The sequence below is a fragment of the Nelumbo nucifera genome, chromosome 6, assembly GCF_055504915.1.
Source record: "Nelumbo nucifera cultivar China Antique chromosome 6, China Antique-T2T, whole genome shotgun sequence".
NCBI lineage: Eukaryota > Viridiplantae > Streptophyta > Magnoliopsida > Proteales > Nelumbonaceae > Nelumbo > Nelumbo nucifera.
Window position 1 is genome coordinate 8,691,637 of NC_142654.1, and position 24,349 is coordinate 8,715,985.

General features: G+C 35.1%; 3 protein-coding genes, 1 non-coding gene and 1 pseudogene across 7 annotated transcripts in view; 3 read left to right on the plus strand and 2 right to left on the minus strand.

The window, feature by feature from the left end:
* The window catches only part of LOC104604583 (ARM repeat superfamily protein), a 123,423-nt gene extending 120,762 nt beyond the window's left edge, over positions 1-2,661 (plus strand). Inside the window, exons 47-51 of one of the 2 annotated variants that reach the window (XM_010268994.2) lie at positions 1,240-1,311; positions 1,387-1,472; positions 1,601-1,694; positions 1,931-2,038; positions 2,132-2,661. In XM_010268994.2, coding sequence (XP_010267296.1) covers positions 1,240-1,311; positions 1,387-1,472; positions 1,601-1,694; positions 1,931-2,038; positions 2,132-2,263 — 492 coding nt within the window. In that variant the 3' untranslated portion in view covers positions 2,264-2,661. Of the gene's footprint in view, positions 1-1,239; positions 1,312-1,386; positions 1,473-1,600; positions 1,695-1,930; positions 2,039-2,131 lie in introns of those variants that run through there. The other variant, XR_016077378.1, reaches the window with a different exon arrangement.
* A 2,740-nt stretch (positions 2,662-5,401) lies between these two features.
* On the minus strand, positions 5,402-10,538 carry LOC104604584 (pheophorbide a oxygenase, chloroplastic-like). The gene is made up of 7 exons (XM_010268999.3): positions 9,813-10,538; positions 9,489-9,724; positions 9,178-9,304; positions 8,353-8,489; positions 7,007-7,166; positions 5,993-6,271; positions 5,402-5,910 (listed from the first exon to the last, which is right to left on the minus strand). The coding sequence occupies exons 1-7, from the start codon at positions 10,302-10,304 to the stop codon at positions 5,656-5,658; spliced, it is 1,686 nt and encodes a 561-aa protein (XP_010267301.1). The 5' UTR covers positions 10,305-10,538; the 3' UTR covers positions 5,402-5,655.
* Positions 10,539-16,432: 5,894 nt separating this feature from the next.
* Positions 16,433-17,556, plus strand: LOC104604585 (cyclin-dependent kinases regulatory subunit 1). Of its 3 annotated transcripts, none has more exons than XM_010269001.2 (4): positions 16,433-16,564; positions 16,721-16,856; positions 16,959-17,019; positions 17,149-17,556. In XM_010269001.2, the coding sequence occupies exons 2-4, from the start codon at positions 16,804-16,806 to the stop codon at positions 17,299-17,301; spliced, it is 267 nt and encodes an 88-aa protein (XP_010267303.1). In that variant the 5' UTR covers positions 16,433-16,564; positions 16,721-16,803; the 3' UTR covers positions 17,302-17,556. The 3 variants fall into 3 exon arrangements, with proteins under 3 accessions (XP_010267303.1, XP_010267306.1, XP_010267305.1); XM_010269004.2 differs by having other exon boundaries at positions 16,481-16,564; positions 16,781-16,856; XM_010269003.3 differs by lacking the exon at positions 16,433-16,564 and having other exon boundaries at positions 16,671-16,856.
* A 2,153-nt stretch (positions 17,557-19,709) lies between these two features.
* LOC104604637 (9-cis-epoxycarotenoid dioxygenase NCED1, chloroplastic-like) lies at positions 19,710-20,998 on the plus strand (annotated as a pseudogene).
* A 1,120-nt stretch (positions 20,999-22,118) lies between these two features.
* Positions 22,119-22,190, minus strand: TRNAP-AGG (transfer RNA proline (anticodon AGG)). Its single transcript has one exon. It is a non-coding gene; the product is annotated as a tRNA-Pro (tRNA).
* Between the last annotated feature and the right edge of the window lie 2,159 nt (positions 22,191-24,349).

Sequence of the window (24,349 nt, forward strand, 5' to 3'; positions counted from 1 at the left end):
CTTCTAATCTCAACTCTCCACTAAGATTGTTCATCATGGCGACCTTTTCTCTATGTTTTTCAGAAAAAGTAAAAGGTACTCCTTTTTCTATTCTCTTAATTTATTCTGCCATACCATTCTATGTATCATTGTTTCCTTTCTTGAAAGTTCCTTGTTTCTTATCCAATCAATTTGTTCCCAAAGATCTGCACCTTTTCCTTTTGAACTATTAACTCAGCCGGTTAATTCTTCTAAGATATATATTCGTCCATCATTTGATTATTTTTTTGTTTTACTAAAAAGAAATCTCACGTTAGGGCCTTGACACTGCTTAAGGTGTTGAATTTTTATTGGGTGCTTATTTTTCAGTTCTGGCATTGCACACTCAGATATATGAAATCTAAGTTAATTTGGTGCCAAAAAGAATAATACCTTACAAACAGGAAATGAGCAAAAGCAAAAGAACTGAAGTGTTTTAGATTATACCAATTAGTGGTGATTTTTCTCCAGAAATTAAGATTAATACCAGATAATCAAAACAATTTAAACTGAAAATCCAGACAAATGGTTTCTTCTCCCTTCTTCTTGGGGGAAAGGGTAAGTGTTTGAGTTTCTTCTTTGGAGATTTCTTTAAATATCAATGAACCAAATAAACATATAGTTGCAATATGCCTGATAATCTGGAATTACTAATGGAACTGAACAGAATGGAATGGTGAAAGAGGATTAATTTAACAGACCCCATATAGTTGGGACATGGCTTGGGTGATGATGATGATTCTGGAATTGATAATATATTTACTGATACTGACATTTTTTTATTGGTAAGACTAGTTGAGTGGCACGTGCATTTGCATGTGCAGGAGGAAAGAGAGGGGAAGGAAAACAAATTGATTAAAATTTTGGTATAGTGGTCCTTTTGACTTGAAGACAAGGTGAGTATCAGCATTATATAATAAAATTAAAATATTAAAAAAGTTATATAATACAGCTCATGCTCCAGTTAGAGTTTCAGTTCTTAGTAATCTAGATGTGGTAACTTGGTATGGCATTGAGAATAAACAATCACTTCTAAAATTTTATATCAGCATATACCTAACATTTATTTCTTCCGTGCAAGTACATGCATATTGTTTTCTAAATATTAATTTCATTTGGCTATTGTAACTCCTATTTGTTATTGATCAAAAAAAAAAATTGCAACTCCTATTTGACATCAACCTGCATTCTAATATGCACTGAAGCACTTGACATGTTCAGGTGCATGCTTCCTTGCCACGGCTGATTCTCCATGTTCATGATGATGATCTTAGTGTCCGACAGGCTTGCCGAGTAAGTAATTTCCACCCCTCTTGATCTCTTCTCTTCATGAGTTTCCTACTAACACCCTTTCTGGTATTTCAACAGAATACTCTTAGACAGATAGTGCCCTTGATGGAAGTTGACAGCATGACTGCTCGCTTCAACACACACTACTTCAATTCTGACCACCGGTATGTGTTGACATATGTCACAATATCAAGGCACCCAATATTAGTATTTGATTAAGCCTCTTCAAAAAAAAAGTAGTTCTTGGTACTTATTCTGGAAGAGTTACATTTAAGTCTTTCTGTTTTATCAGAAGCGATTATGAGGACTTCATCAGGGACCTTACCAGGCAACTTTGCCAAAACTTTTCCCCCAGGATTGATACGTACATGGCATCAGCAGTTCAGGTCTATATTCTAATTATTTTTGAGAGATCATATAATGATAAAATGTATTTAATGGTCTCAGGGGCAGCAAGTCCAAGGCCCCTGAACCAATTAGATTCCATTTGCTAGTAATACAAATTGCCGGTCTGAACTCTGAAGATCTATTGTATAGCAGGTTATTTGATTGATGTTTTGTCATATCAAAATGTCTAATAATTAACAATCCATGATGTAAGTTATTTACATTGATCATGCAGGCTTTTGATGCTCCTTGGCCAATAATCCAGGCAAATGCTATTTACTTTTCCAGCTGCATGCTTTCACTTTCGGATGACCAGCGCATCTCTACTCCTTTCTTTGCACAGGTGTCTTAGACTAACTACTTAATGGCAAACAGTAATGTTCTTGTAGGTTTCCAAATAATGGCATATTGATTTACTAGAGAGTTTGACTTTCAGGTATTTGGGATGTTGACTGGTAAAATGAGTCGCTCACCAGATGCAGTCGTTCGAGCAACTTGCCTTTCAGCTTTAGGCATGTTATTAAAATCTTCCAATTCAACATCATGGAGAACATCAAGACTAGATTGAGTTGACTCAGTACGTAAAGGTCATGATTCCTGGTCAATTAAGAAGGAAAACCAACCGAAACCATTGTGCTCTTCACAGAGTAGAGCTGGCAGCAGCTGCATCTGATCTGCAGATACAGAACAAGAAATGTGTATCAAATGTGTAAAAAAGAGTGAACGTGCTGCAATCATGGGGTATGGATCTGATTGGCGTTGGGAAGTTATATCCTCATTGTGTATCAGATGTATAAACAAAAATGTATAGATGCTGATCAATGTAATCGTAATGGCGTAATTTATGTAATATTAAAGTGTGAATATGATGATGTGAATTGATGTTGCACTGCGAATGTATCGCCCCAAAGAACTACATGACAATTTTTCATGCAAACTTGTAGAGCGATTGGTTTCTTGGCTTGATTTTCTTGTTTTGTTTCAAAATTTCTTCTCATTTCTTTTTGTTCCACAGCGAAATGAAATTTTTTTAATCAAATCAAGGAGGAAGCTTTTGTTGGAATAAGGCCTAGATGATGATGATATTGTGAAGAGAGCTTTTGTTGGGAACTTGAGATAAGGCCTCTATGATGATTGAGGGGAGAAGTTTTCTACATAACCCCTCCCATTTCGGCCAGATGGAGGGATCCTGCAGGCTGCAGCAGATCCAGATTCCAGACCATCCACCAGACCAACTAAATTGGCCATGTATATTCATTTCACAGTCCACATTAGACTCATATGCGGTACTGGAGCTTAGACCAATCAATGATAGTCATCCAATAATTGCCATGAAAATATCAAAATATCCATCTTGAATGTATGATGAGGACTGTTTTTGAATTTTTCCCATGAATAAAAAGTTGGGAAAGAAGAACAGGACCTATCCGTGCTAAGTTGCCACATGGAAACTTCCTTAATTTTGAGGTCATTAAACAACCTGACTAGCAAACTTTACGTTTTATATACAAGAATTCAACACCTTAGCACCAAGGTCTAAAATATTGGTACCAATAGTGGCTCAGTTGGTAGCAGTGACCTGGGATAAAAAAGGATGAATATTTGGGAATATATTGATTTATTGTTGAGTCTGTGATGGTTTTACTTGGATTAGCAGATTCCCAAAATATGAGAAATTTAAAAAATCATAAAATTAGCTTATTGTAAATGATTTTGATGGTAGAAAAACATTTTTAAATGGTTTTGATGATAAATGATCTATCAAATCCATTGTTTCATCAACTATTTATGTCTAAAAGATCTTATTTTTGGCAATTTATAGAAATGAAAGTAATGAAAATAAAATAGTTATTTTAGTAACTGGGAAGCACTTTTTGATCAAAAGAAGAGGGTTAAGTGCAATTACCCAAGTAACTAGCTTCCTAAAAAATTGAATGGAGCCTTAATATTTTAAATATATCTAAGCTTTCGGACTAAAACATACCATGAGGTATTTACTGCACTTAAATATACCTTATCCACTAACATCACTTGACTTAAACATACCCTCCCTTAGTGACATCACAAGACTTAGTAGGTGTTTGGTATCAATGCCATTGCTTCAGAGATGTTTTCTAAGAAAACTGTGGTATATGCATAAGGATCTATTGTACCATTTTCTCAGAAAACAGCTACGTTTTTTTTTTTTTTTTTTTTTTTGGCATTGATGCTGCCACAGGCTGTTTTCTGGGAAAACAGCACTGGCTTTGTTTGGTACCAGTGCTGTATAACCGTTTTCAGCATTGGTCTACATTATCCAACGCCCAAGATGATGCCACATTGGTTTTCGTGTTTCTTCAGATCACATTTTCCCGATCTCTAAGGCGTGGTCTGAAGCAATATATTTTTTTGTATGCCAAATAAGAGGCCATTTTCTGAAACACCACTTTTTCTGATGTGGCACCAATGTAGCACCATTTTCTCAAAAAACGGCATCGATGCCAAACACCGTCTAAACATACCCTCATTAGTGAAACATTATATGTTGTTTGTATGTAACATAACGTGATTCATTTAATATTTTAAAAACCTTATTTTGCCCTTCTAACAGTAAGCCCTCTTGCTAGCCCAGATCTCCAGAAAGCAGAAAATCCGCTCGTGTGGCATCTAGCCACACGTGGGAGTATCTCCCAATGTGTAACTAGACTCTCAATGTGCAACTAGACTCTCATGCTTTTAAAGTGTTTGCACTTGCAGTCTTTACTTATAAGGAATCAAACGCCCATTTCTTTGTTCGACCCTCGAGTTCACATCTGCGCCCCACAAGGGGGTGTCCCACAGTTTCCACAGTACATCCCCGCCGTGTATATGGTGGGGATGTGCTCCACTCTTTTATTTTTCTCTTTTTCTTTCTTTTTGGTACAAGAACCTTTAGTTAAAGGGTAAATTATAACAGACCCCCCCCCCCCCAACTTTTACATTGTGACAAAGACCCCTCCATTAACATTTTGTCATTAACTTTCAAAACACAATTTTCATTTGGTTGTTTAAAATTTTTGAATCCCAACACTACCCTTTTATTATTTACTCAAACAATTTTACCCTTTCACTCACACTTTGATAGCGCAACAATTCCTAAAAATATCAGTTATATGGTTAAAATAGCGGGTATAGCATACATGTACATAGGTTTTTGTTCTTCGACGATGGTGATAAAAATACCTTCTCCAGCAATGGTGTGAAAGATGCAAATGATTTTGTGGACATCACAGAAGATTTTTCTGTATCCAACAACAGCATACCATCACAGAAGATTCTCATCAAATGGTTTTCTGACAGTAGATTTGTTTAGGCTAGTGTTTAAGAGAAAATCAGAAAATGAGAAAGGAATAGACAAAAAGGAAAATGGCTTTACCCTTTTTTTTGTCATTTTAAAAATTTCATTTCACACCTCTTGAATTGCAAAGAGGGCATTTTGGTAATTTAGCGCCTTCCATGACTTAACAATCAGGGGTTTTCGTAGAAACATAAAAGTTCAAGGGCTCTTTGTGGCAAATGAAAGTATAGGGAGGTATTTGTCACTGAAACAAATCATTCTTTTAAATCTAAAAAAAATAAAAACTCTGCATGGATAATCTTATCCAAAATAGAGAGATGATGCTTTGCCTCCTCAGTATTGCTCTTAAAAAATACTATTCCATTGTAAAAGAATCATTGAAACAAAAAATAAAACAAAACACAAGCCTAACCCTGTTCTCTTTATTCTTTTGTTACCCCTAAAAATAATAATAATAAACCCATCCAAATACAAGAAAATCAATAAAGCTCTATCCAATTTCCTGTATACAAACCCTAGTTCTGGCCTGAAGGAAAACTACAAATACATGTCAAGTATTCAAGTATTGAGTACAGCGGGTGTTGATGCCTTCTGAGGTCTTCTTTTCCTTGTTTTTTATAATCTTTTGTTGGATGTTTCAGAAGTTAATCAATGTCTGCATGAACATAATCAACAAATACGAAATTTTTCTGGAGCTCAAACAGAGCATAAGCTAAACCAGCACTCAGAATTGCAAGCCCGCCTAAAACAATACGTAACTGCATCTCTGAAGGGATTCCTGCTGTAGCACAGCAAATGACAGAGACACCAATCAGCAGTTTCTGTAATATCTGGAGTGCAGCATATGCACCTTTACATGATGAGCACTTAAGAGTGTGTTGCTCAAACCTATCCAACATCTGCAAGACCTTAAAATATCAGAAGTTCCATTAAAAAAACAAACAAAAATTGTCTAAACAAATTTATGTAAAGTTCCTGCACCTGACGTTTGGATAAGATGGTGGATGGTAAGGGTTGTTGGTTGCTGGGGCCAAACCACTCAGGTTCACTATTGCCATGTTTCCTCAACCAATTCCGAAATGCCAAAACAAAACGATCTGCTTGTGTGGGTGTGAATGTAAGTTTTCCATATTGCTTATTGACATCCAAAGAATCCTCTATGGATTTTGAGAGAAAAATCTTCTCTTGTCCCTGAAGTACGATCATATCACCATCATATACCTTGTTTGATGTCCAGTGCTCATACCATCTAGGGACCACCTGCAATGTACTTGATTTTTCAGCTGGCTTTATAAGACAAGTTACAAGCAGAAACTGTTCTAGTGGTAGGAATGGGGGAGCAGATGGCTGGCAAAAATGGAAAATGGTATATGCTAATAGGAACAGAAGAAGCAATGCATGATCCCTTTATGCCTTCTTTATCAAAACCATCTGGACAGCCCTCCAAGAATGAACTAATATTGCACAACCTTTAATGTTAGAAACTCAATGTTTCTACAGCAAGCACAGAGAATGCAGTGGCCTTGAATAACATCTCCAAAGTAAAATTCCTTCTCAATAGGTCGGGTTGAGCTGGGTTAGCAGTTATATTAAGGGGCATAGCTTGGGATGGGCTTCCAACCAACAACCTTAAAAAATTTCTAAACATTATATATAATGTTTTATATTACACATAATATATAATTATAATATATTATACTTAATAAATTATAAGATATTATATTATATGTTATGTATCATATCATAATACTTATGCAATGCACATAAATGTGTATATGAATATATAATAACGTATAATATAGATACAAATTATGGACTGGACCTAAATTTTTAGGCCCAGGACAGGCCTGGACACAAAACCTGGGCCCAAAGCCTGGAAATTTGTGGGCTGCACCACGCCAGGGCAGAAATGACCACCCCCATTCATAATCCATGCAAAATGGAAGCTAGATAAATATGATGACACAAATTAGAGTAACAGGATCCAAGCCTTACCTGCCACCAGGCTGGCCCTGGCATTGTGAACTGGAAGAAGTTTCGGGCACTACAAACAATTGAACGAGTCTTCCCAGGTGCCATCGGTATATTGAATGAGCATATCCATATTTTCCATTTCTGATCACCAAATATTGGGAGTTTTGTGTCTATCTCTATCCTGAGGGAAAAATTATATAGACAAATTCTAAATTTCAACTTCAATTAATAAAAGTATAAAGATATAAATTTTTGCAAAAGAACTGTATCGTCATAATTTGTACAGTGATCCAGGGTGATATCCATCACATGTTTTACAATATCACATGATATGTATCATATAGTCGCATATAAAGAATTCCCAAGAACATGAGAAACCACTATAGAACCTCACAAGCTATTAAAACCAACTAGTACATGCTCCTTTGAAAATGTAGATGCCAAAGCATTTAAAATGCCAATGGATGGATTTGTCCATAAGTTAATAGATGATGGCTGGACTCATCATCAAGAATACATGAAAATTAGCATATACGGAACTTAACAAACTCTCTAGATTGGACCTATCCACAAGTTTCTTTCCTTTTATCAGCTAACCATATTTGGTGTATAGTCTTGATTTGTTTCCTAAACTTCAAGTTTTTGTTACTTGGAGCATTAGAAAGTTCAGATGCATCAGTTGGCTTGAACACAAATCTTAGTGATGCATGCCAGAGATGAGGATACATCAAAAGTGCAATAGAGATTAGAGACTTGCAGAAATGGGGTTAATTGGATGTTGAACCCTTGAATCCAACCCACTACCACTCCCTAATCATTAGTTTGAGAATATGAAACTTTTTACTTCTAAATTTTCTGGTATGATATGTTGTCATAGGTCTGATGCATATTGGACAGCAATCCCTTATCCAATTGCCTGATACATTTTCTTTGCTAGTTATCTCATAGATCTGGGAACCATAGCAGCCTACTTTTCAGTTCATTTCTGCAGGAGAAGGGACAGACTTTCTAAAAATGCTTAACAACCCTTTCTTTGCTTTCTTACTATCTTGGACCTATATCTGTCTTAACTGAACCACACTTAACATATTCCTCTTAAATCATCAAGAAACTTCCTCTTCTAGATCTATCCTCTTGAACCTAGTCATGCCTTCTATTATCCCAGACCCAATGACTTTCTCTTTACCTGTTTTCAACCAGCTGGTATCCTCTTCCTAAACTCTAATTAGATTTATCCCCTCTTACTTGCAACTAATCTGTTGTTTTCATACCTTATATATAACACTATGATTGTTTTCCATGGGAGCAAAAGAGAATTCAATACCTTATATTTAAACATGCCAAATCAAGTGATAGTGATAACTCACTTGTTCATAGCATAACAAGGTGCAACAAATTTAGCAGTGATCCGTGGGTTCCCATCGTTTGATCCACCAAAGCCCCAAACACCACTAGACTCCAACTTAAATGTCAAAGGCTTGGCTCTGTCCCTCCTCCCTGTAACCTGTTGAGTACTTCCAGTTAATAAGAAAACCTGAAAAACAGGTCTTGCCAAGCATATTCATTAATGAAAGCTACTTCATTCCTTTCTCCCAGTAGAAAGAGGGAAGAGGGCAGGGGGGACAACAATTTGGTATTTTTTCCAACATGATAAGATTAGATCCTCATAAGAAAATATTAAATTGCTGACATATACCTGCAGCAAAATACTCCCTATGCATTTCCTAGAGCAAAATATAAATTAGTTAAAACCATGATAATGGCCTAGTGCATAAGATTTAACAACGGTTATAGTTTACAAAAGAACCACAATATATATAGATATAGATGAACCGTAAACATAATTGTGTTTTTGTATATATGCACAAAAGAACCTATCAAAAAAAAATTCAAACTTATGACTTTTTAATCAATAACAAGTTTGTTTACATATATGGAGAAGGTATATTAGAATTAAGGAAATTGAACCCTCTATAGAATAAAAGTTGTTGACAATAACCATATTATAATATAACAATGCCACGCAAACCAACAATTCAGTCAGTTGAAAAGCAAAAACAAATTTGAGTAGCATCAATCAAGCTATATATATTTACTAAACTGCCATCCAAACCATACAACTATAATGATCATTAACCAAAAAAAGTATAGAAAATATAAAAGAAAAAATATAAATTAAACCAAGTATTCACCTTGTGATGAGCAAAATCAATGTGGGAAGGATCAGAGACATTCTCCATAAGGGTATCATAGCCATAGAACAGGTCTCTTTGTATCGTCACAGTCGAAAATGAAGGATCATCAAAGTCATCTGGCAGCCTAACCACATTTCGTAACAAGTTAACAACTATAATTATCACATAATCATTTAAAAAGAAAAAAATAATAATAGTAATTACATATATCAATATATAATTAACTTATGAAAACATTAATTAAATCATATGTTGCTTACGAATCCAATGAACAAATAAAAACTAGATCAGAGAATCAATGAATTTACATTGGGGGCTTGGTAGCAGCAGCTCTCTCCCATCCATTCTCGTCCGGCCAAACAAAGAGCAGACCCTGAGAAACAAGGGTGGGGAGTCTGGTAGAACACGCTCTGGGAGACAGAACAGCACGCGCCTCAGGACCCTCTGGTAAAGCCTGAGGGATCCGAGTACAAGATCCACAGCGATCAAAAGACCATCCGTGGTATGAACACTGCAAATTACCATCTTCATCGATCCGTCCTTCCTACTCGAAAACACAACTGCCCTCAATTACCATCATCGAAAACCCTGAAATTCAAACTACAAAGTGTAAAGCTGAAGAGAAATGGTACAGAGAGGGGAGCGAGTCGGTGAGGGCATTTGTCGTCGAAGGCAATCCACTCGCCGGTGGCTCTGTCTTTCCAGAGAACGATCTCTCGGCTGAGGAGTTGGAACGGAGTTGGTAATCGAGGGTCGAGGTCTTCGATGAGAGAGACAGGGTACCAGTTGTCCCTCCATGAGAACTTGGAGGACATGCTCTCTTCCTGCTCCTCCCACTCCACCACCTCCTCCTCTTCGCCTTCTGTGACTGGAGATGTTGGCGGAGCAGCAACACAGAGTGGAGGACAAGGACTTCTTCTTGCTCTTCCTCGATTACTGCTGAAGTTGGTTGCTAAAACTATTTTAACAGCTTTGAGTGGAGAACGATTAATGCTATTAGTGGGAGAATGAGAAGCAGCGAATTTGGGCAATAGAGAGTTATGGGGGCTTGGGTTTACAGATGCTACTGCTGCTGCTGCTGCTGGTGCCAAAGTGGACGTTGAAGTGAAGAGAAGTAACGCCATATTTTGATCTCTGTGTCTGTGCAGAGTTCGTCTTCTCGAGTTTAATTGATTGATTAATACGTAGAGAACGATGATGAACAGAGATGACAAAAAATGCAAGAAGATATTTTACAAGAAAATAAATTATTATTATCGAAATTACAAACGCAGTTGACTGTTAATTGTTGAAAGGAGCGGAACGCTTGCGAGCTCCATGGGAGGAGCGAAAATTAAATGGTTTATTTGATCATCCAGGAAAACCACAAAAATTATGGATTTTTTTTTTGTACTTTTTTTTTCTTTATTTCGGGGATTTAAATGGGCACGTGTCGGAGACTCGGAGGAAGGAGAAGGGAAATGGGCACTTTCGTGCAATTACGGCTGCAACTTGGGCCGGGTTGGTCCGAATCCAATCCCAAAAAAGTCGGGTCGGGTTGGTGTTCGGGTTACAGTTGAAATTCGTGAACCCGACTTTACTTTGGGTTGGGTTAGGGTTAATCCTTTAACCAACTCAACCCAATCCAAACCCGACTCTATAATACATTTTCTATATAAAAATATGTTGCATGTAATATATAACATACATTGATTATACATTGATTTGTTTAGATGCATGGAATATATAACATACATTGATTTGTTTATATGCATGATATTTTTATAGCTCCCACCACATAGTATCATGTATTTCTTTTAAGATAATCACTTTACTTAATCCTAATCAGAAATACTAAAACCTTAATAACATTATTTTATGTTTTTTTTGAAAATTTTATTCTTCATCTCCACTATGTTGTTTGTCGCCCAAGAAAGATTTATCGTAAGCCATAACTCATAATAAACTATAGTCATTTCTAACCCTTGTTTTTTTCTGAATTTTGTACCAAATGAACAAAAAACAAATTCTAATGAAACATAGGATTAATATATATAGTGAAAATTGAGTTAGATCTAAAATCGAAAAATTCTATGAGATTTTAAGGGATGGAAAGAAGGTTGGGTTAGGTTTGAAGGAATTTAGTTAGATTAGGATTGGGTTGGTCAGATTGGGTTAGGGTTAGGGTTGGGGTTTAAAACTTAGGATTGGATTAGGGTTGGCCTCAACCCGACCTAACCTAACCCGACTGTACAGACGTACGTGCAATCAAGAAATTTGGATAAACACCAAACTGATTCAGATTTGTAAGCATTTGTTTGATATACAAAAGTGCAACGATTAAGAGAAGAAAAATGTTTTTTTTTTTTTTGACATTTTTATATTGTGACAAGACTCGAGAGGGCATTACTATATCCACAATGGATACAAAACTTATATTATTTGAATCTCGATGTTAAAGCTGCATTTGTTCGTACGTATTTACGGGCGTTTATTTGCAATGTAAATAAGTATTGGTGTAAAACTCCATTCTCCATTCGTATTTGTTAGCTTCGATAGAATGTAATTTTACATCGTAAATCAATTTAAAATTCTATTCACCGCATAGTTTTATATTGATAATGGATGTAAATATAATATTGATAAAATCAATGTAATATTTACATTGATAATCACAGTTTTCAAACTACAATGGTTCACAAATTTTAAAATGATTAGTGTTGAACTCCATGTGGTATTTTTACACCACAAACAAATGCATGATTACTTTATTCCATCAATCCAACAAGAGAGAAACCACCGTAAACAAACATAAAGATAGCCTAGGCTCACTTTGAAAGGGGTACAAATACAAATAGGTGGAGTGCAGAATCTTGTGTTGTATATTATTTTGTATGCATTTATACTCTACATACTAGTCAGGACCCATGCAATGTACATGCTTATCAGCAAAATTGAACATGGAGCTCTACAATATTTCCAATTAAATGGTGTCCATCTAAGTTCAATTCAAGTATTATTTTTTGGGGTTACGTCTAATTTATCCAATCACAATCTAAGTTGTGCTTTAGTGTGAGTGACCAATTTCCTATTCTCTAGATAAATTTGTTTTTTTTTGTATTTTAATGTTAAATTTTATTTTTTTAATATTTTTTTCATTAAATTTTATTGGTTTTATTAATATTTTGTATTATTTATAGGTAAAATTATAAAAAAAAATCCTCTTATAACAATTATATAAACCAACTTTGTGTTTTGACTCTAACAAAGGCCTCCCCTATAGTTTTGAGGGGAAAAAAGTGCAAATACCTCATTTCCCTTGGCTCCTCAGTAACAAATGCATTGAAGTTACCAAAATACCCATATCATTGTCAATACATTATCATACATAATTTAAAGTTTCAACTTTACCCTTTACTAATTTCTTTTGCTAGACAACTTTCAAAGAATAATTCTCATTACTCTTCTTAGACAAATGTAGAAGGGCTAAAGTGAAATAAAATTAATGCATTACATCCATAGTTTTTATTTGGAATGCTTACCAAAGGAAGGTATTTGCACCTTTTTTCAAACCAATAGGAGAGGTTTTTGTTAGGGTCAAAAACATTGGGAGTTTCATAGAATTCTTAGAAAACTCAAGTAGGATTTTATAATTTTCCTTATTTTTAAATGGAATTTAAATTGATTTTGAAATATTAATTTTTTAATTTAGTAAAAATTGAATTTATTTAAGTATATTAATTTCTCATTAAATTTAAATTCCATATGAAATTTAATTACTATATAAATTTTTATCTTTTAGTGGAACTTGAGTTGGTTTTCAATTAATAAAATTTAATTATAAAACTAATAATTGTTATATAATTTTGTATTAGTTTTATATTAATTTTAAGTCGATATTCATTTTTAATTTATTTTATTCCTTTTATTAATTAAATTAATGTATTATATTAATAAAAATATTGTTATCAGTAAAAAAAATAATTATTATTTTTTATTTCAATAATATACTAAATTATTTTTATTATGATTAATTATTTTTTTTTATTTTCAAATGGAATATAGATGGATTATAATTTTAAATTGAAGTAGATTATTTAGCACAATAATATATCATTGAATATCTCAATTTCAATATAATTAATCTTTACTAATAATTACAATCTAATGCAAATTATATATATATATATTATATGTAATAGTTAAATTGAAATGGATACATATAGATAAAGTTAAGGGAAATTGTCTAAAACTCACCATGACTTTTCAGCATTTCTCTTAAACTCACCATAACTTCTCACAATGTCTAAAATTCACCATGTCACTATCTTGACAATAAAAAGACTAACAGGTGTTAATATATAACCATTTTATCCTTCATAGAAAAATATAAAATATATACATATTTATTTTAATATTTTAACTAAAAACACGAAAAAAAGGAAAAAAATCAAAAAATATTTTCAAATATAAAATACATAAAAGACAAAAATTACAAAAATATAAAATTCTATAAATTGCAAACAAAATAAAAAAGTATTTTTAAATTACAGAAATTATAGAAAATGAAAAAAAAATAAAAAATAAAATTTATAGAAAAAGCACCAAAAATTATAGAAAAACACAGAAATTGCAAATAAATAACAAAAAATACAGGAAAATTTATAGATTGTAGAAAATAGAAACATGTAAAAAACAGAAATTATAAAAAAAAAACATTGGAAACTAAAAAAGACAAAAAAACTCAAAAAATATAAAGATTGGATAAAAACATAAATTGCAAATATACATAAAATAATAAAAACTATATAGAAAAAGTAATAAATTGTAGAAAACAAGAAAATGACAATTTAAAAAAAAATCAATTACAAAATACATAAAGTGATAAAAATTTAAAAGTTTATATATATATATATATATATATATATATATATATATATATATATATCAACTAAAAAGGCAAAATTTTCAGAAAAAAATATGCTCATTTATATATATATATATATAATATATATATATATTAGAAAAAAAAATTGCAGACAAACTAATAAAATGATAAAAATTTTTAGCAGAATCAAACAAAAATTAAACATTGCATCCAAGGAATACTGCAAAAAAAATTCAAAAATTATTTCAACAATCAATAAAAATTTATAAAAATATTTTTTGCATAAATTTATAGCAAGCCCAGACCAATCTTCCTTTAGGCATGGCTTGTCAGAAGGGAGGCTAGCTCGATGCAAATAAGACAACCCATGTGCACCACCAGAGGCCCATCCATTGTAGGCCCATGGGTGCGAATGGGTGATGGGTCCAACCCTGTAATTGACCCTTTTTTCCCCAAAGCGCGGGTTAATTGTATATAGTTTTAGGTAAATTACAAATAGCCATCCTTTCTTAGGGTGTAGTAATACTTAGCCTCCCAAACTTTGTTTTGCAATAACGAACATTCCTTCCAAGCTTTTGGCTTCGCGATAAGTAAAGACTCAGTTTAAAAGGAATTGAGTATATATTTGTATTTGTACTCTCTTCACGAGTCAAAAAAATAATAAGCATTCTAAATTACAAATAGTTATCATGACGTTGATGAACAAATCATTTTCAAAGCACTGTTAATATCAACTTTGATTGAAGATAGTTGAGAGAAATATGTGAGGTAGGCTCAGCTTGGAAAGAGTACTGATACAAATATGTGGGTGCAAATGTTGTATTTTGTATTATTTTATATGTATTTGTACTGTACATAGTTATATTATTTCTGTTTGGAAAGAATGCAAATGCAAATACAAATAAAATACATATAGGCTTCATTTGTATTTGTGCCGGGTATACTTGTATTTACACTCTTCCCAAGCACAGTATTAGGATTTTAGAAAAGGCTGCATTTAAATGCAGTGTAAATGCTAGATTGGAGGAGTTTTCACTCATTGACAATGTTTTAAAAAATGACATGGAAATGGAACCATTCTGACCACCGGTTTCTGGGTCGACGGTCTGACTATCTGGTTCAAATCGATGACCCATTTTGACAAATAAATTAAAAATAATTAAAATAATTAAAAATAAAAAGTGGTCAAAACCATTGAATGGGTCGGTCGATGGTTTGCCTGTTTAGGTCAATGGGTTGTTAACTTTTTCAACAATTTTTGGCCAAAACCAGGTTTGGGGTAAAAATAGAATTGGTTGCCTAGACGGTTCCTAAGCTGAATGGTCAAACCGTCTAGATCAATGGCAGTTCGAAAACCTTGCTCATTGGTTTAAAAAAGTGGTGCTTATCGATGTAAATATTTTCATCATTCTTATGAGAGTGAACTTTCCCTAGATTACGATGTAAAGCTTGACCTACAAGGAGTTTTACATCAATTTTCTATGGTAATTTAGGTTGCGCTTGGAAACGATGCAAATGGAGTGTAAATTCCGGTTCAGGGTAAATTTGCACTTTGGTTTACTTTTGCCTATGTTTGGCAACATTAAATTTATGCATATTTACATTGATAATAAAGTACATCAATAAAAAAGAAATAAATTTGCATTCAAGTTGGCTTTTGATAAAAAAAAAAGCATATGCTTTATTGGAAATCATGTTTGCATCCATTACACTAAAAGTCTGTTCGGTAAAAAGATAAATTTGTTAGAAAAATTAACCCAATTTTACAATTTATATGAACTATTTTACACTCTACATATTTACATTCACACTTATTTGCATCTTTTTCAAATGCAGCCTTAAGTTTCATAAAACGACTACAAAATTGGACTAAAGTGTAAAATTCATCCAGTATTTATACCGCAAACAAACACAGCTCAATTTAAAAAGACAAAATGTTCTAAAATAAGGATATTAGTGTTGTGAAAATGTTTAAGCTTAATATTTCACCAAATTAACTGATGAAATGTTAACTAGGGCCAATGCACTGAAATCCAAAAATTTAGGGTTTTTTTTCTAGAAGAAAAGTTCGAGGGGTAAATAATTAATTATAGGGCGGGTTTATGTAATTTACCCTATAAATAATTAATTATGATAAAACCTGAAGTCCAGACGGGTCAAGTTGTTCTACCTTGATATTGTTTTGCAAACCACATGAGAGAGAAATTAAGCATAAACAGTAACCGTTGATTTGAACAAGATCATCATCCGGCAATCTTGGTCGTAGTCAAAAATCAAAATGAGGGAAATTTAAATTTTGAAAATCAAAACGGATCGGAAAAGGTTTCAATGATTTTGATGAGATTGATCCAAAGATTGACACGTGGATTAGCATTTTCATCATTTGTTGGATTGGAAAAAATAAAAAAGGGAAAATAAATAAATCACACTCTCTCAAGCCTCCACCGAATACGCAATAACTCGACGACAACGACAGCGCGACTGAGTGCTTCTCTTTCTCGGTCGCCCCTTCATCAGGTAACCACTGTTTTCGTTCTTGTTCTTATCCTGTTTGTTCCTTTCTTTATCTCCGAAGAATCGATCATTCGATTGATCAAGCTATAATCTACTCGATTCAATCTTCAGGGATAAACGCATTTCGTTTGCTGTTCTTTTTATTCTTTTTTTTTGTAGATTGTATAGTCCAAAATCGAACAATTTTTTTCTCTTTCTTCTGGTTTTCTTTTCCGTAAGACAATCAAGCCAAGGAAATAGAAATGGGTCAGATCCAGTATTCTGAGAAATACTTCGATGATACTTATGAATACAGGTATCGAAATTGGAAATCCCTTCTTTTCTCTCATTCTGCTTGAGTTATGGCTACACATTGGAAGAAGCCCTCTTGAGAATCTTGTCTTCTGAATCTTTGCAGGCACGTCGTTCTTCCTCCTGAAGTGGCCAAACTGCTCCCAAAGAATCGTCTTCTCTCTGAAGTAAGTGGAAGTGAACGAACGTCGATTCAAATTTCATTAGGGCTTTTTCTGGTTCTGTTTGATGTCAAGAAGAAATGCTTTGAAGAGCCAAAAATGTAAGGAATTAATGATGATTTTATATGTTTTCAGAACGAATGGAGAGCGATTGGGGTTCAGCAAAGCCGAGGGTGGGTGCACTACGCCATCCATCGCCCCGAGCCACACATCATGCTTTTCAGGAGGCCACTCAACTACCAACAGCAGCAGGAGAATCAGGCCCAACAGCAAATGCTCGCCAAGTGAAAAATTAGCCCCTAAGAGACGAGGGAAGAAATAAACGACACTTTTCTTCTTGAAAAGAATTGAAAGATTAGGGTTTCTCAACTAGGGAAATGGGAGATATGGAAATGATTTAGTGGTTGTTGGTAGTTTAAAACTCCTCAGTCCATGGTGGATTTATTTGCTTGCTTTTTTTTTTCTTCCCAAACTTGGGTTGATGAAGATAACTCTTTGATGTGTAATCTGTGTCTTCGTAATTGACATTCTAGGGTTGCTGTATTCGCTTTTCTTTCATTGATCTGGGTTTTCATCAATAGTGGATTGATTGGTATGTGAGACTGTCGGGTTAGGTTTCCTTTTTTTTGTATCTGGATCAGAAGATTAGGGTTTGCTGTTTTTCGCCCTCTTTAGTAATTCAGAAAAGTTTGAAATTTGAAATTTTTTTCGGAAAAATACGGATAGGCCTATTGCAGATTTATGAATTCCACTGCAGACCTATTAACATTCAAAATGTCAAATACCCCACTCTACATACCAATGCGGCTGGTGAATTGGCATCAAATTGCGAACTAGCACCTTTCCTAAATGTACTTTGCGCCCAAAAATTTTGATCCGAGGCTGAACCGTCATTCTCTCAAACTTTTTCCTCGTAACAGACTGTCTATGCTTTCCCCTGCTTGTCTTGTCGGTGATCGACGGGTTGTCTGCTTTTCCATTAAAAAAAGTGGAGTTTGTTTACAAGGGTCCGACTATGATATGGAAAACCATATTATGTCTAAAACCTGTACCTCTGCCACGTATACAGTAGTTATTGGGTTTATTTAAGTAACCGGTAATTAGTTTTTTATACGTTAATTAAAATTTAAAAGAGTCTTTAACTTATCCGTTAACTGAATACTCCATTACATTATTATTTTCTGTCAGTAATTCAAGATATAGATCGAGGGAATCAGATTTAGGACACATTAAACAATTTGTTATAGAGGAGAAGTTCTATTTCATGACAAAACTACCGTAGTTGAGACAACTAATAAGGTGATGGTAAGCCTTAGATCCTTGCAAATAATATGGATGTATTCCTCCTGCATGTTCCTATAGCACTTGTCTAATAGATAAGAGCCCAGCAAGAAAAACGAAAAAAATCTCAAAACCAATTCTTTGAATCATTGAACTACCAGGGAGAGAGAGAGAGAATGAGTAACACTACAGAATATGATACCTAGTCAAATGGATATTTGCAACATGCATTTTTCTCCCCTATCTAGTTCCCTTTTCAGACACAATGCATTCAGATCGTCACCTAATGACGTTTTAGGAGAACCAGGCATCAGGATCTTCCTCCCAATCAAGCGAATGTTATTCTATCAGAAAAATCCCATTAATCAGCAAATTCAGACTTGCAATGCAACCACTGAAGATAAAGAGATCCAATATGCTTGGAACTTGAAATGAAGACCCAAATCACGCAAGAATGAAAGAATGATGAACATATATAAATTGGTAGAAAAATAAAACCAAACAAGACAAACCCATCAAAGTAAAAGATCTGCAAGAGCAAAATTAAGAAAAGAAAGGAAGAGAGACAATGCTTAATTGCTTACCATCGGATTTGACTGGGTGAGAGAGCAAGAGGATGAGGATCACTTGAAGAAGCACAAGGGTGACGAGGTGACACCGAAGAGAAACCATTGTTGTCAACGATGATTCAACAGGGGTGGTGAGCTGAAGATATCAGGGAGAATGACGGTCAGTGCTTTTTCGTAAGTTAACGTTTTTTCTTAAAATGAATTTCTTTTTTCAAATGTGATTTTAATTGTTGTTTTTGAAACTGGTTACTTGCGATAACCCATATCCACGTAAACAGAAAGTTGAAAGTTGATTGGGCCATCTCATCCGATATGATATGGAAAGTTAATTTTTCCATATCATAGGAAAAAAATTAATTTATATTTTCGGGTAAATCCCTTAAACCTCCCTGATTTTTTCTAAGAAGGAAAAAGTCTTAACAAGATTCAAAGTATCGATACGTATTGTTCCCAGACCCCTCCAATATGCCCCTACAGTGAGTGTATCGGAGGTCTAGTCGGTTTAAGGGGTAGAGGAAACCTAAACCGGCCCCCCGAATCAGTTGTAAAAAAAAATAAAAAAAAAACAATAAAAATATGTATCGGGCATATGATATTTTGAACCTTGGGTCTTAAACCTCTCCTAACCTTTGGGTATAAAGTACTTATAAGCTTCTTCTTAGAAATCTAACAATTGTTAGTATTGTTGTTTGATCACTGAAATATCTTTCAATCTTTAATAAAAAGGGATAAATAGAATACACTCCACTTCAGAAATCTGAAATCACAGCCCCTCCTATTTTTTTATCCACGGTTAAGATTCATTCCACTAAGATTTAAGGGTGGACTGAACAGTAAAAACCCTTAATAAAAATAAAAAACCTTTAATCTTTTTTCACCCAAAAATTCGTTTGTTTAGTATGAATATAACAAAAGCTATCCGCACGTAAAATTGTTTTTTTCGTGAAAAAATAGCAGGATGGGTCCTCCCTATGAAGAAACTGAAACCTTGGATCTGTCCAAAAGGAGTCGTGGTCCACTTGTCTTGTTCTCTGATTGCATTCAAGGCGTCTACGTTCGTAACGACGCCAATCCCCTGTTCGAGCCCGTCGTCGGTCACCATTTCTTCGATGGTGATGGCATGGTTTACGCTGTTAGCACCCACGACGGCTCAGCTAGCTACATTTGCCGCTTCACTGAGACACAACGTTTCATTCAGTAACAAGCCCTTGGTCGCCCCATCTTTTCGAAGGCCATTGGTGAGCTTCACAGCCACTCTGGTATTGCTCGGCTCCTCTTCTATGCTAGAGTACTTTTTGGGATTGTCGATCACACCCAAGTTTAATCGTCGTCTTCTTGCCATGTTCGAAGACGATCTCCCTTACCAAGTTCGTATCACTCCCTCCGGTGACCTTGAGACAGTCGGCCGTTATGACCTCCAGGGTCAGCTCCAGTCTGCCATGATTGCTCACCCCAAGCTCGACCCAGTCTCGGGCAAACGATGTCGTTCAGAAGCCATACCTTAAGTACTACAGCTTCTCCCTAGATGGCCAGAAGTCATCTGACATTGAGATTCCTGTTACTGAGCCCATCATGATGCACGACTTCGCAATCACCGACAGGTTTGTGGTGATACTCGATCAGCAGGTGGTGTTCAAGCTCCAGGAGATGATTCGAGATGGCTCTCCGGTCGTCTACGACAAGAACAAGATTTCTTGGTTTGGAATCTTGGACAATAACGCCGTCGACGCTTCAGGGATCAGATGGATCGAAGCGCCTGATTGCTTTTGCTTCCACCTCTAGAACGCTTGGGAGGAACTCAAGACCGACGAGGTCGTTGTCATCGGTTCCTATATGACCCTGCCAAACTCAATATTCAACGAATGTGAAGAGGGTCTAAAGAGCGTTCTCTTAGAGATTCGTCTCAATCTAAGGATCGGTAAGTCCACCCGTCGATCTATCATCTCCAACTCCCAACAATTGAACTTGGAAGCCGGATTGGTGCCGCCAAACACATCATCATGAGCAAAACACGACGACCCAAGTTCTTCCCTGATTTAAAATATTGCGCCATCAAAACCATGCATAGAGCCACTCTCTCCATGGTAAGCAGATTGTTCTTCCCGCCCTCTCTCTCTCTCTCTCTCCCTTTTCTCTTTGGTTGTCGCCACAGTTTGACCTTACTTGCGTTCGCTGATAAAAGTTTTTCATTTCTTTCGACAAAAAAATAAAAATATACAAATATTCAAGCCGTGCTCAGCACGGGTAACTCCGCTAGTTTACAGAGTAACATATGGGGTTTGTAATTCTCTCAAGGGTAGGTCAAACTTGATGGGAGGCTTGAAGGCCTTTTTCAGGGTAGGTTCAAGGGATTTCTAAAATTTCATTTCACCTTATTCATTGACAATGAAGGGGAGGTTTAGACGAATCTGGAGCACTTGCCAACATAAAATGTTCCAACTCCCCGAATCCGGTGCATCATGAGTCAGTCTCACGAAATCTCTAATTATTTGGTTGGACAGATTTAGAATTTTATTTTCCCTCTTTTATCCTTAGGTTATGTTTGGTTTGCAGGAAAAAAATAGGAAAAGAAAGAAAAAGGTAAAAAAATTTATACAAGATTTATAAAGATTTTCCTACATTTTTCTTTTCCTATTTTCTCCTTCAAATCAAACATAGTCTTAGGAAATTCCATTCCAACTGATTTTAATTCTAATACCAATTTTTGTTTCCAATTCCAGCTACGAAGCAAATGCACCTGAGTCTAATCTATTTAAGTTGATTTGTTGAAATTAGGCATTGCTTTGCTCATACCATAGCTACTCTGTATCTTAAATGCCAATCCTAAATGTTAAAGTAAACATTAAAATGTGTTTGTTGTATAGCTATATAGCAGGTTGGAGCCAAATATTTTCTGCCAAAGTTTTTTTTTTTGGATGGATAAACTAACTATCAAAGCTAGGTTTCTTTTTGGTAACTTGTGAATGGAATACTTTTTTCTTAATTGTTTATGGGGAAACGAGAACAGTGGTAGCCCTCCCTCAAGCCCCCTATGTTCTAGGTTTTGGTTGTATAATAAATAAAAAATAGAGAAAAAACTAGTTTTTTTTGGGGGGTAATTTTACCAAAGCTAGGTTTGTGAATGGAATGCCTTTTTCTTAAATTTTTATGGGGAAACGAGAACAGTGGTAGCCCTCCCTCAAGGCCCCTATTTTCTAGGTTTTGGTTGTGTAAGTAATAAACAAAAAAAAAATAGAGAACGCCATCGACCTGTTGGGGGCATTCCGAGAATTGAACTCGGGACCTCTCGCACCCTAAGCGAGAATCATACCACTAGACCAAATGCCCACGTTGATGATTTTTAATGTTAATTGTCATACAAATCGAACTTTCCTCTGGAAGGCAAATTTTCAAGCAAAGTGTAGCAGATGACTCCTGATTCCTGAATGCAATTTCATCGTTTGGGCTGTTTTATTGGATGTAAACATAAAACGAAGGAAAAGAAAATGTTTTCTATGTTTAATTGGACTTGGAAAATTTTGCCTGTAAAAATAAACCCCTATTCAGAAAATCAATTGCTAAAGCTTATAAGTAATTGCCGAAACATTTTACGGTGGCCAAATTAATAAAAAACTCATAAAATAGCAAATAATTCATTTTCCATATTTAAGAAAAACTGGTCTACGTTTTAGCTTAAATTTTATGTCTGCCCAACAAGCTACATTGTTTCCGGATTTGAGAATTAAGTGGTGATCTGGAGGCATGATTGCACCGTGTATAATGAAAAATCAGTGAGACATTGCCCAATTTCTTTGTGTTCAAAATACACTCACTTCCCAGAGTAACGGAACATGGAAACCAAATCCTGAAAAATAATATTTTCAGATCTCATGAAATAATGTCTACTTGCCAAAGTTCAAATCAACAGATTTATCAGAGTTTAGCCACCAACGTAGCTGAGAAGTGCAGAACTAACAATGGATTTGATATTGAGCCTCTTTTGCTTCGTAGAATTGAATGTATTTATAGTGTAGGGTCCCATTCCAGTAGGATGCAAGGATGGAGAACTCTCTTGATTCTAGGAATATGACCTCATTGTATCCCCAGAAGAGTCTAATCTATGGTCATGGAATTGGTGGTTGCCAGATTCGAGATGGTCCTTAATATTGTAGGGCATTTTACACACTCCACAGACCACAAAAGGCCTGTGGCTAGCTCCTCAATGTTGTAACAATCTGGACCTAGCTGGCTAAGTGGCGAGCTCCTTCCAATCTTTCATCTACAAATCTAGGGGATTTTATGCTTTTTATTCAATCTTGTGGAGAAATTCTAGAGCATGTTAAGCTTGATGGTTTTCAACGATGGCTGTTCATCAGGCTGTGGAACCAATGATAAATTCATGGGCCCACTATAAAAGGTGAGAGCCACATATATTCAAACACTGGCGTACAACCTGCTGAACAGCCATGGTGTTCAGCCAAACCTTGCTTTCACCAAGCAATTCAAAAAGCAAAATGTTTGATGGTTTTCACATTTGAAAGAGATTAACATCATCAGAAATTGGTTACCGAAACAATCCTCTTTCTTAAACAAGCCACAAACTGCACTATCCTAGTTTCACTGATATACTTTATAATGACTCCTACATCTTTCATCTTTGTAGAGGCTCATTATTTCTGGCAACCTGTTCCTTCACTGTATCAAGTTGAAAATCTGCAGTTCATAGCAAATGCTTTTATTTCTCGAGGCCACAACTATGCTACCAAACAATGTTTTTAATCCACCGTTAACCCAGTTGGTCAACCCATTTAAACCAGTCAAGATTCTAGGTCCGGTTCAAATAAAATCCGGATAAATGTCAAAATCCGTCTGAACCAAACAGTTGGACCGTTGACCCACTCAACCCAGTGATAGGGTCACGGGTTGCACTAATCGTGTATGCAAATTTCGAGACACCATAACTTTTCGAGATCTATGCGCCCCAAGGCACAGTAGGGCCTTGCCCCGCTATTTTACAAAAAAAAAACCCTCCTTTTTTAACCTCAAATCACAGTTTTTAATATTTTTATAAATAAAAAGTTAAAAACTGAATTACAAAAATAAATTAAATATAAAATAATGCATATATCATATCTAAAATATAATTACACATTATTCATTGATAAAATATGTATATATATACACACTGACATGGCATGGTTTGAACTGTTCGACCTGACTGATCAAACCGGTGACTTGCAACTCGGAGGCAAAAACAGTTCGATGACCCCCAACCCGAAGGCAAAAACAGTTTAGCCTTCTGGTAGTTTTTTAAAACACTGTTACCAAGAAAGAAATATGCATGCATACATGTATGCCTTGTGCACCGTAGAAAACTATTGATAATAGCTCAAGTACAAAGAATATGAAGCTTCATGTACTTTGTTGAGCAATTTTCCAACTTGGAGTACTTTTTGAGACACTTCATGTACTTTGATTAATGACATTTTTTTCTTTAAATGACAATG